At 44.4% G+C, this 13,135-nt stretch overlaps 1 protein-coding gene across 6 annotated transcripts in view; it reads right to left on the bottom strand.

Moving 5' to 3' along the window:
* add3a (adducin 3 (gamma) a) overlaps positions 1 to 13,135 on the bottom strand; it is a 137,330-nt gene that overhangs the window by 35,845 nt on the left and 88,350 nt on the right. For all 6 annotated transcript variants that reach the window (XM_080760198.1, XM_080760197.1, XM_080760195.1 and 3 more), the window contains one exon: positions 2,982 to 3,120. In XM_080760198.1, the coding sequence (XP_080616324.1) occupies positions 2,982 to 3,120 (139 nt within the window). The remainder of the gene's footprint in view (positions 1 to 2,981; positions 3,121 to 13,135) is intronic.

Consider the following 13,135-nt stretch of genomic DNA (forward strand, 5'->3'; position numbering starts at 1 on the left):
TCGGAAATTTATATTCAAAGATTTGCACGCTATGAGCTTGTAGATCTGCTATAAACACCAAGAGGGGTTACCGCCCAAAATGGGTTAAGGTGACAAATTTGTTAAAATATTGTACTGTTCTAGGTGGGGTTTCCTCAGTGTCAGTTTCCTTGACATCTAGAGACACCTATATACTGTATATACCCACATATGGACATATTGATCGGATTGACTTTCTGGGCAACCGCATATCATCAACAACTCTGCGACGGGAACTGAACCCCCTGGAGTCCTTGGCGATATGCATGCCTGATGCCTCCCATATAAGCACACGACCATATGTGCATAGCGGACGGTTATGACTCAGTCATAGTGCACTTGTGTTAGTTATATCGCACTAACATGCTCAACTATTTATTAAACGGTTATGGTTTCTTTATTTTCACACACATTTTGTAACCCATTTTTCACCCGGTGCCAATGTAATCCTGGGCGCTACTCTCCCTCTGCACGGGATCTTCTAGCTGTGAGGCGACAGCATTACCGACTCAGGTCAAAATGGGTTAATAAATTGCAGTTAGCCGGTGTCGCTAAGTGTTTCCCCCTTACTTGCCTCATGACTCCAACCAGTGACAATCTTTCTCATTTATATGGCGTTGCACGGCCCCAAGTAGTACACCTACATGCTCACAATATGTCGCATCCATGGCACTTCGTGAGCTTTGAAGATCTGCTATTTTAAGCACGCGACACAGTCATGTAACAGAGTATGAATGGGGCTTTTCATATTTTTACCATCCACTGTTACCCTCGAAATACTACACAGCACAGTATACAATAATATTTGTTTTGTTTTATCATCCTGGTAATTTAAACCACACTGGACAGGGATGTATCGCAAAGCTTTTTCCTCCCAAAGCTATACCTGCATGAATGACTTATTCTTCATCATAAACAACTGCAGTAAATTAGTAAGCAGCTGAGCTAATAGCATTCTAATTACATTTTGCCCTTTCATATATTATCCATGAGTGTAGCAAATGGCCTTCTAGACACGAGATAACCAGTACCATTGAGATAACATTAAATTACATTTTTATCCAATCACATACGGTACTAGCCAGTGCCTTTGACTGTCAAAATGGTATTACATTCTATCCTATGCTACCTGTGCAGTTTACACATTAGATGACTCTCATGCTACTCAATGCTGCTCAGATATCATCAGGCCCTCTTCACAATAAACGTTCCTAAATTCAATAATCAAATAAACATCCCATGTTACTGTGTAATACATTACTTTTATAAAACGCTGTCCTGACATGTTCATTAGACAGGAGAGTGGCTCTTCATTGAACATATTGCAGAGGATCTAAATGAAATGGTCATATAGCTCTCAACGTGGAAATTCAATATTAGTGCCGCATTCCGAGGCCCAGATTGGAAGCAGACTTCACATGTGGAAACCTGGACTGGACCCGAGGATCAAAAACCTAGGAAATATGCATGACTCTTCCGGAGTCTGTGTGCTGGGACATCTGTGTGGTGTGTAGGTGTGTGTGTGTGTGTGTGTGTGTGTGTGGGTGTGTGTGTGGGTGTGTAGGTGTCTGTGTGCGTGCGTGCTCGCGTGTGTGTGTGTGGGTGTGTGTGTGGGTGTGTAGGTGTCTGTGTGCGTGCGTGCTCGTGTGTGTGTGTGTGTGCATTGTGTAAGGCTAGTTGTATATTCATGTGCACGCAGCTCACGTGAACCTGAGGGCTAAATTGATGGTTCTCAAACTCAAACTCTTTGGGGGGGGGGGGGGGGTCCCCATCTAAATCTGTTAGTATAGCATCACAATACTTATAAGCACTTTATTATATGTTATGCGTTGGATATTTTAAAAATATACAAGCTCATGTACATATGCTATGTTTTATTTTTATTTTTATGTGATTTTGTTTCCCTCAACACAAATCTTCTATTATGAGGGTCCCTAGAACAACATATTGTACCACTATGGACTACTCACTGAGGGGGGGTGATGGGGCGTACCACTATGGACTACTCACTGAGGGGGGGTGATGGGGCGTACCACTATGGACTACTCACTGAGGGGGGGTGATGGGGCGTACCACTATGGACTACTCACTGAGGGGGGGTGATGGGGCGTACCACTATGGACTACTCACTGAGGGGGGGTGATGGGGCGTACCACTATGGACTACTCACTGAGGGGGGGTGATGGGGCGTACCACTATGGACTACTCACTGAGGGGGGGTGATGGGGCGTACCACTATGGACTACTCACTGAGGGGGGGTGATGGGGCGTACCACTATGGACTACTCACTGAGGGGGGGTGATGGGGCGTACCACTATGGACTACTCACTGAGGGGGGGTGATGGGGCGTACCACTATGGACTACTCACTGAGGGGGGGTGATGGGGCGTACCACTATGGACTACTCACTGAGGGGGGGTGATGGGGCGTACCACTATGGACTACTCACTGAGGGGGGGTGATGGGGCGTACCACTATGGACTACTCACTGAGGGGGGCCTTTTGTGGTTGCTGAACTGGAGAAAGTCCTGCAGGGCCTGAAAAGTGGAAAGGCAGCAGGATATGACAACATCTCTCCAGAGTTCATGATACATCTTGGCCCCCGAGCCCTAACCTGGCTGACACAACTCTACACCAGAATCATACAGACAAACTTGATCTCAAAGAAATGGCGGACAGCTAAAGTAATTGCCATACCAAAACCTGGCAAGGACCACAAATTACCAGCAAGCTACCGCCCAATCTCCCTACTCAGCGTCCCCTTCAAAATCCTGGAACGCCTAATACTACAACGTATTTCTCCAAGAGTAGAGGACATTCTCTGTGTGGATCAGGCAGGTTTCCGCAAGAACCGCAGCACAGGAGAACAAGTACTGGCCCTAACCACCTTCATCGAAAATGGTTTTGAGAACAGACTAAAGACAGGTACTGTGTTTCTTGACCTCACAGCAGCACTACTCACTGAGGGGGGCGGTGCTGAAGCCAGCCACTGAACTGGCCATGAAGAAGTCTGCGATCTGTCTGAGAGCCAGGAGGCCAGTGGGGTTGTTCCCCTTATTCATCTGCTCCTGGATCAGCCCCTCCAACTCATCTTTAAAGGCCTGCGAGAAAGACAAGAGAGAGAGAGATTGATTTACTGACAGAAATGCATATTATATAGACGAACATATCTGTCAAAAGAATAAAACACACAAAAAATCTGAGTGCCCTGTGTTGTGGGGGTGGGGCGGTTGTGGCAGAGACATACAGAAAAGTAGACGAAATAATAAGTACATTCATACAATTTCCAACAAAAGCAGCTAAGAACTACTGTACTGCACTGTATTGACTGTATTGACCCTGTTATAACTCTACAACTTATCATTTTAATTAGGTCCATAGTCTCTTTGGACTCCATAGAGGGAGAAAGAGAAGAGACAGACAGACAGACAGACAGACAGACAGACAGACAGAAAGACGTGTTAATCAGAGATTAGAAGGGTGTTGCCTGACAGCACGCTGGCTCAGGATTGGCTGGGTGTCTAACAGGTTGGGTCAGGATTGGCCAACTAGAGTTCTCGGTTTATAATCCTTGTGTCCTAAAGTCCCCTCTCTAACGACAGTGGTCGCCACAACAACTGAGCACGTGCAGACATAATATGCATATCTGTCTCTCACGCAAAGACAGAAACCAAGGGAGGCACACACAGTGCTCTTCACAATGTTCACATGATAGCATGCCCCTTGGGACTTAGAAACATGTTTACCTGCTAATAATCACAATAAGACAATAAAACCTTTCAGACATGCTCTCGCACCTTTGTCTACCTGCTATGACTGCAACAGGTTCAGAGGATGATCCACACACGCACACGCACACACACACACACACACACACACACACACACACACACACACACACACACACACACACACACACACACACACACACACACACACACACACACACACACACACACACACACACACACACACACACACAGTCCATCCATAGAAAGGAATACCAGCAACCAACCAGCACTCACTTTGTATCCAATAGAATTAATTCTTGTTTATTTAGGTTTTTTCCCCGAGCAGCAAACCGGGAGGCCTTCCTCAGCGTGATTTACGCTCAGGAAGTGAGGAACTGACTGTCTCTACCGTAACCGTGCACCCGATACATTATTCCCGATACATCATAACGTTGAACTACTGAACTGAGTCCTTGCTTTCTCCTTTTCTTTCACACACACACACACACACACACACACACAGTTTAATATTAAGCCACTGGGCTCACAATGTGATCTAACAGAACCATTACTGTCACATGACTTATGGGGGAACACATGATACCATGAAACAAATTGCTATTGGAAGAGATGAACTGTAATCATGCACCATCATATCATATACCATACCATACCATACCATGGGTCATTTCAACAAATTAACTGCAGTGATTTAATGCAAATGTAAAACTTGGAGATGGGCCAATGGGTTCAGAAGTAGACTTTAGCAGAAGAGCTCATGTGGATGGAGAGAACAGTGTGCGATTCAGAATGAAACTAAAGCCGTTGGGCTACTTTTGTTTCCCGGATGAAAAGAAAGAAAGAAAAGAATAATGGATAGCAGTTCTGAGTCAGGAATGAGCAAGCCAGGTTAATTCAGACAGGCCGAGAACCCTGTGTGAACTGTCTGGGTTCTGTTATTCCCAACCGTCACTGATTAGACGGAAATTATTTTAACGGATTTGTCAAATTGGGAGTTTGTTTTAACCTGGTCGCAAGGGGGAGGTGAAATTACTTTTCTGCATCGACTCAGTCAGCAGATGGCTGCTCAGATGGACTGTGGAGCTGTTTAGGGGTGTAGCTTGTAGATCTTTTTTTTAACCAAATATTTGAATATATAACATTTTAACTCAAATCATTGCTTCAGGAGGTCCCTGGCCTGCACAACGTTTTTTGGAGATGAGGGTCTGCGGCCAAATACATACATATCATTGACATGAAAAGGTTTGAGAACCACTGTCCTAGACCCAAGGCACAATTTGACACAATTTAGACCTGGCGAAACTGAGGGTCGAACGGCAACCTTCCCATTTCCAGATGGCATCTGTAACCACTCAGCTGCAGCCACCACCACCAACTTCAGTTTACAAGTGATTTGGGGTCCATAAAATAACACGGTGATAAGAGCTGAGATGGAAACTTCAGTGGCGAGTTCAGTGGAGTGAAAATAGGACTTGGCAGCATTTTCTCGAATATCACTTTCCAAAAGAAGCACATCCAATATTCCTCCGTTTGATTCATCTGTGGGACTTAAAGTCGTAAACCTAATTTATTCTTCCTGAAATGCAATACATTGCGTGACAAAAAAAAGGCCAATGCGTCACTTTAGGTTTTTCAGTTGGCATTTTTTTTTAAATCTCTGCTGATTTAGTACTAGTACCAATCATAGCAATTAAGAGCAGGGGGTCGACTATTTTTAAAAGCAACAGGGGAGCAGTTAGGGGGGGTCAAGGGTCTTCTTGTTCGGGGACACTTCGACCTGGCGAGCCACGGGTCGAACCGCCGACCTTCTGAACCCCAGACGGCCTCTCTAGCCACTCAGCCATGGCCGCTAAATTAGCCATTACCCCCCCCCGACTCTTCTTGCACTGCTGATGGAGTGGTCTCACTATACATAAAAGAACTGCATCCCCGACACTCACTTCCTCATCTGATTGCACCCCCCCCCCCCCCCCCCCACACACACACACACACACACACACACACACACACACAGAGCCTGGAACAGTCCATTAGTGTGGTTATGTGGAGGGGAGTCTAGGACACTGATTGTATGCTTTTTTTTGTTAAAAAACTGGGAGCCCCCCCCCCCCCCCCCCCCTCTTCCTCCTGTCAGAACACATACAGTCCCAGAGCGCTGCGGGTTCTGAACCCGAGCCAAACATTCCTGTGTCGCTAACGGAGAGGTTGCCGTAGCGACCGGACCCGTCCCGGACCCTGCAGTGCTGTGGATGTGTGACAGGTTTTTGGCTTTGTCAATTTACTTCATTATTTTTTCATTCCGGTCGTTTCTGCACGGGAGACCGTTGTCTGTTGCCACCGCGGCCGCAGTGCAGACGCAGCGTTCAGTGGATTCTTGCACACGCAAACGCTGCCTGCAGTCTATTCGTCGGACCTATACCGTCCGGGATCCTGTGTATCTGACTTGACTATAGAAATGTCTTTGTGTTCTGTTTGAGGACACTCTCCACATACACCAATGCTCTGAATGGCAGAGATGCTGGAAAAAGGCAGGCACGTGTGGACAGCTGTACGCTTAAACATGTACAGTACATACTGCAGCAGGCAATTATATTAGAAGTGTGTAAGTGTGTGTGTGTGTGTGTGTGTGTGTGTGTGTGTGTGTGTGTGTGTGTGTGTGTGTGTGTGTGTGTGTGTGTGTGTGACTGTGTGTGCAGATTATTCCTCCACACAGATTTCAATCCCATCTAAAAAGGTTAATCCTATCTCATTAACTGATGGTTAATATTCCAGTGAAACATTTAACAACATATCACACCTTTTCATTCATTCATTTTACACCATGGCGGTGTGCCCGTTTCCCCCGTCTGGCACCTGCATTCTAACCAGGAGAACAAAGCTCACACCTAACCTCACAACCTCAAAGGCCGTTCAAATTGCATTACATTCCCCTCTCCTACTAAATCTGACACAAATAGCTGTCTAGCAAATTGCCTACCAGATAATTCCCCATTTCCAAAAGATTAAACAGATCTAGTCTCCTGTGGCGGGAAACCACAATCCACTTAGATAAGGAGATAAGGAAACGGTTTTCATGACTTCTTTGAAATGACACACAATGTTACATCAGAAGTCAAAGACTTAAGTTTGAGGGGGGAAACCCAGCCAGAACCATTCTCGTGAAATGATTGAAACAGGAGAAGATATCCGTTTTTTATGAACCCGGTGTGCTTACAGGAAAAAAGGCCAGGTCACTCTGACACGGAACAAAAGAGGTGAACTATAGATGATTGTGATGGAGCCAGCAGCAACACCCACTATACTTAGGGTGTCCATTGCATCTTCAGATAGTGTCAGTAATATGGAGACAGGAATGGGGTTAAAAAATGGTATGCCGTAAATTCCGTAATCATTCCTTTGGGGATACGCATTTCATTCTCTGTATATATATACAGTCCTGATCCCAACATCACCTGTTTTGGTGTTAGCATCATGTTATGCTTTAGCTATTGAAAAATAGCAGATCTACAAGCTCATAGCGCGCCACCGAGTGGCGCGCTACGAGCTTGTAGGTCTGCTGTTTTTGAAAAATCGAAGAACGACTGACATAGAAACATGGCTTTTTCAGAAAACTGTCAGGATGTAGAAGACATTTTTAGAATCTGATCTCAGGTCAAAATGGGTTAATTTCATCACAAGATTTTCATCATTAGGTGCATTAGTATTGGTCAGAAGGGTAAGCACCAGAAATACAGCACATTAACCCAATTAATAGTGTATAAATGAACATCACAGCTCTTTTTCCTGTTTGCTGTGTGCTATTGTTTATGAGACAGACGACACCACTGTAGTGCACTGCAGTCAAGCGTGGGAACGGAAAAGCCGGCTTCGTATGACTTCATTGGAACATAAGGTCGATTTGACAAGTCACCACTTGTACGCACGAGTCAAACTGGTCCCCAACTCCAGCTGTGACGTCCTCGTAACTTGAATAAACTCTACTATTGTTTTTTACTTTAAGCCTGCTCAGCGCTCACATTCACATCAACAGAAAAGCATTGTCTTGTATAAACATTAATCCTTCATTATGCTTTTAAATATGGCATCTGTTCTGCAGGGTATGTCCACAATCTTTTAACCAACTTTCAACCTGGCATTCCTATTTTGGGCATTTGTCCAAAATGTTGAAAGATATTTGTAATCTTTTGAACATAGTGAATTATTTATTTTGATTATTAGTACCAGTCATTGTCAGTAATGTCTTGATATATCTGCCCTGTGCAATTTTTTGTTCCTATGTTCGATGCCAAAAACAATGAAATCATCCATCAATTTTACAGACATAATTCTTATTTATGTTCCGATGTTAAAATGCCAAAAACACAATTAGATCATTAATCACAATTTCTGTGACAATTAATCCTCAGCAGAAATGCCACGGTGACAGCCATAGGCAGAGAGACACAAAATAAATCTTCACATGAGGTGTGTGTATTCCTCTGGGTTGGGCTACAGGCCACTAACTTACATCATACATCATATTACCGTTGTCAGGCAGATAAACCTCTTATCTCCATATCCTGACTTTGTGTTTTTATCGTAAATGAACGCCCCTATACTTGATCATACGACAGCGTCACACACAAAAGTATCAAAAGTAACACATCCACAAGCTTGAAAGGCGGCGTGAAGCGACATGTTTTGAGCTTGTCGATCCGCTGCTATTGAATCTGAAATGCTGCAAAGTGAGGCCTCTTTTAGACGGCGACCATCTCCATATAACACGTCAAAGTCCCGTTGCGTTCTCATTTTTTTGGACCATTTACATGAGAACGCACACTTGAATGAACACGCTACAAAGTGCATGCATATATATGCCAGGTCGCTAGGTGGCGCGTGTCCTTGTGGGGTCCGTGTGACGCAGCGCATATATACCATAGACATAAGTCACGCATGCGTAGAACTACTTCCGTTCTTCTTCTACACAGAAAGTAAACAAACGTCGCGTCGTCATCACACCTCCAGCAAACCGGACTATCCGACATGGTTGTTGTTGTTCGTTTCCCCTAGCAACTGACGCATGCCTATGACACCATGTAAAAACGTAGGACACGGGGCGAGCCGACCAGAGCTGACGTAAGCCATGATGTCACAAGTTTTGCGGATCCACTGTTTTGCCTGTTTATATGGAGACCATAGGAAACGGCGTTCTAAAAGATTTCCACTCTGGGAGGTGGTTTCACTTCGTTGCGTTTTCACCTCCTGTGAACACGGTTCTCGTCTAAATGACAGCAGCAAACGATACTTTATTTTGCCGTTTTTTATGAACACCATCCTCGTGTAAAGAGCACCTAAGTTTTCATTTGGACATACACGGTTCCCACCCGACAGAGTAATCCTGAAAGTGCTGCAGCTCCGCTGCTGCGGGAGGCTCTGCTGTGTGCTCACTCAGTGCCCAGGAGGAGATGTAGTAAAATGCCAAACCAAAACATAGAGAGACCCGCCAAGTCACGGCGCTGACATGAAAGATGAGGGTTTTTAAAGCCTGGTCCCTGGAGGATGCTCAACCGCTAATGTTCCACAGAATGAGACCTTCCGGACCCGAGAGAGGGGGAAAAAAAGGTGGAAGAAAGCATAACAGTGCAAGCCGTGACATTTGACTCACGCGAGGGGGTTCTCAGCAACACCCACCGTGGTGTCATAAATCACCCGATGGGCTCAAAGGGTATAACTAGACTTGAGAAAAATAAAATAAAAAAACCTAAAATAAATCACCTTCAGGAATCCAAAGGTGTGGCGTGTCAATTTACCACTTGGAATCACTACAATTACTCCCAGCGTAAAGGGGTAAACCACTCATTTTTAACATTGAAATATGTCATTAATATACCTTAGACTTCTGTTAAGCCTAGAACTGGACTTGGGGACATGTGATCAGTGTCACACCCAAAGATGTACTATGCAAGCCAAAACGTACATCTTTGTGATGTCACTGATCACATGACATCACCTAGTTCTAGGCTAAACAGAAGGCAGGGACTTTTTTTTATTACTTCTACAGAACAACTCTAAGGTATATTAATGACATAGTTGAAAATGAGTGGTTTTCCCCTTTAACCACTCAAACCCTATATAAATCACTGTACACCAAATCTCTTCGCCAGAAACAGCTGATGATTTTCATGTTGTGCCCAGAATAGGGACGTTAGGGGTTCATGTGGTTAAATCAACAAAAGCTCTGGCCACGGAGAGGACAGGAGAGAACTGAAGCAAAAAGATGAGCAGAGTCTTAGAATAGAATCGGCATGTATAGAACTACAAGTCAAATTCCATCTGATTTAAATGTCACGTTTCTAAATGCAATAATGTGAATGATTGAGACAGAGAGGTCACGAATAGTCCCAAGGGCCATGAGGAAGCCTATAGATATAATGTTCTAGAGAGGTTTGAATTTGCAGGCAGTAACGACAATCGAACATTGAAATGCAATGAAAAGCCACAACAAATCTCCAATTCTCCAATAAATTGTAATTAACTGTGTCATGACTTTCCTTTGAATTGCCCCTCAGAATGTGGACAGCAGGATGTTGGCCGTTTGCTCCGCCTTAGGCCCTCCTCTTCCGGCGGCGAGCCTATGTTTTCATTCCCACTAACAACAATGTATGTACGTTCTGAATGCCCCTGCCGACAGATTCAGTATAGCGTAGCTCGGAATCTGTTCTTGACAGATCAGCCATCAACTAAGCAACATTGACTTCAATCATAGTTCCACAGCAATTGTAACTTAATTGCCACCAATCATTTCATAAAAGCAGGTTATCGCCTAATGGTGGATTTCTCATTCTTCTGCATTGTCACCTTTCCAAAGGAAAGCACAAGTTAAAAACAGTCCGTCTGCCAGTGACGGACGCAGCGCCACAACACATGAATCACGTGTGTTGTTGGTCCAGACCTGCCCCGTCTACACTATACACACTATATTCTATTCCAGTCTTTAAATATAGGCTTAGAAACCTGTAATCTGGGACTGCTGCTGCTGCTGCTATAGCCCCAGAACACTGGATACAAAACAAACCAAAAGACAGGAGGAGAGAGACAGAGAGATCCTTTGTAGTCTCTTCTCCGTCATGCAAGAGTATGTTATGACGAAAATAGCCAATCTTCAAGCTCACAACGTGTCGCCTCCGCGTCGACTTGTGAGCTTGTATATCGGCTATATGTCCGATGTGCGACGACGCGTGAACAGGTTAAAGAGGAGTGGCTGGAAGACGAGAGAAGAGCGCACGTGTGCTGTGCACATCCCAGTGATGACACATCATCTGTTTTATTGTTGTTGTTGTGGTTCCATATGAGAGGGCACAGGCCTGTCCTCGTGGGAGGGTCTGGGGAGGGGAACCTGTTACTGCTTTCGTTCAGGGCATCTGAACAAGGGCTGGCTGCCTGGCTCCCACTCAAAACCACATCAACCAAGGAAGAGATCGTGTTACACAACCACCACATGTACTCACAGTCACACACACACACAATCCCAATCTCTAATTGGCAACACTGATCAATACCTTTAAGACACACATATTACACACTGTACACGCACGCACACGCATGCACGCACACAGTGCACACAGCGCGCACGCCGCACACACACACGCGCGCGCACACACACACACACACACACACACACACACACACACACACACACACACGCCCCATCATGTTTGCCAGCCTCTTGCCTCTCCAGACAGCTGGCAAAGAACAGAAAAGCCCGCCGAGCACAAACCACAGTGGGCATGTGTAGAATGTGGATCGTATTTAGGGCTTTAAAAAGAACAAGCCAAACCACCACGGCCATGCCATATCAATCATGTACACATGCATCCTGTATTACTGTACTTTGGGAGGATAATCAACTACATCCATTCTCTAAAAGCCTTCTCCCTCAATAACACAGGCCTATAACCTTCACCTTTAGCCCAATTATGACGCTGAAACCGAACCTCCGACGTTACGTTACAATACACCCCCTTTTCAATTGGAGCTCTGTCCGTATACTGTCCAATCTTCAAACGTACAAAAAAAAGAGCAAAGTGATGTGCAACATTTTCAAACTTGAGGTCCCGTCGTAAAATTCTGTTAATGTGCACTTCAGCTATACTAGACCCACCTTGAGTCAATACCGCTGAGCAAATACTTCTGATAGCATAAAGGAGTTTAAGGGGTTGGTAGGCATAAAACAGAGACTAAATGGTGATGTAACAGTCCAAAGGGCGGCATAGTATAAGAGCACTTGGCTTCAGATTTGCCCTGACATCACTGTGCATCTCTTTCTTTATGCCTATATTTATTAAAGTGGAGTGAGTTAAAGGTAGAGTCAGTGATTTCACTCAATTCAAATATCACTTATTTTTTGGTTTGTTGTGATAATCCTCTCTACTATAGTGTGCTGACCATATAAGGAGTTCCTCCCTGTCCCCAGTTAACCCCTGGGGGTCAAAAAAACCGTAGGTTTAGTTTTTGTTCTCTATCCTGATTGGATGAAAACTTCACTGACACCCCCTTTAAAGTGAGGACAGGAAATGGGAGAGAGAGATGCAGGGAATGACACGCAGCAAAGGCTGTCAGGACTGGGACTCGAACCTGCGACGCACTGTCAGGCTACATTGCCAGCACTCCCCGGGCCAGCACTGTACATCTCTGTACAGCTGGGTTGATGAAGCATGAGATGAGTTATAATATGCATTAGAACTCTGAGTTTAAAAAAAAAATGAAAATCATAATTCTGTAATTTTATGTTTTGAATGATGATGTTTGCATTATCATTAAATAAATCTTTTTTTAAAAGGGAAAAAAATAAAGTGCATTTTTGCACTTTCCGGAACTCTCATCTCAATTGAATGCTGTTTTTTTGTTTGGTTGGTTAAAATGACAAGTAATAAAGGTCTGTGATTATGTATTGTTTGTGTGTTTTGTTCTACAACATACCTGTAAAACACATCAGTGAAATGAGTGAATGCAGAAGTTTGAAGCATCTAAAAAAAAGCTTGCTTACAAGTGCTCTAAATGAGACTTCAGAGGTTGTTGGGGACATCACACGTCATCGTGATGGTGATGCTGAAGTCGTGACCGTGGTGCAGTTTGTTTATAGCCTAACATTAACTTTTCACGTCTGGCAATTGTAAGATTTTCAAACGGAACAAAACATCTGCCAGAGAGCTTAGTTTCAGCAATATTGCACACTTGCACACACAGTCCAACGCAAACATCCACAGAGCATGGATTTAATTCTGCCAGGGTTAAGAGTTAAGTCCCATCAGAGCCATGCATGCTAAAACATTGCATTCAACAGTATACTGTAATGTAAGACAGTAAGACACTAATATGGGACAGA

This window comes from Protomyctophum bolini (assembly GCF_963924005.1).
Source record: "Protomyctophum bolini genome assembly, chromosome: 3".
Taxonomy (NCBI): Eukaryota; Metazoa; Chordata; class Actinopteri; order Myctophiformes; family Myctophidae; genus Protomyctophum; species Protomyctophum bolini.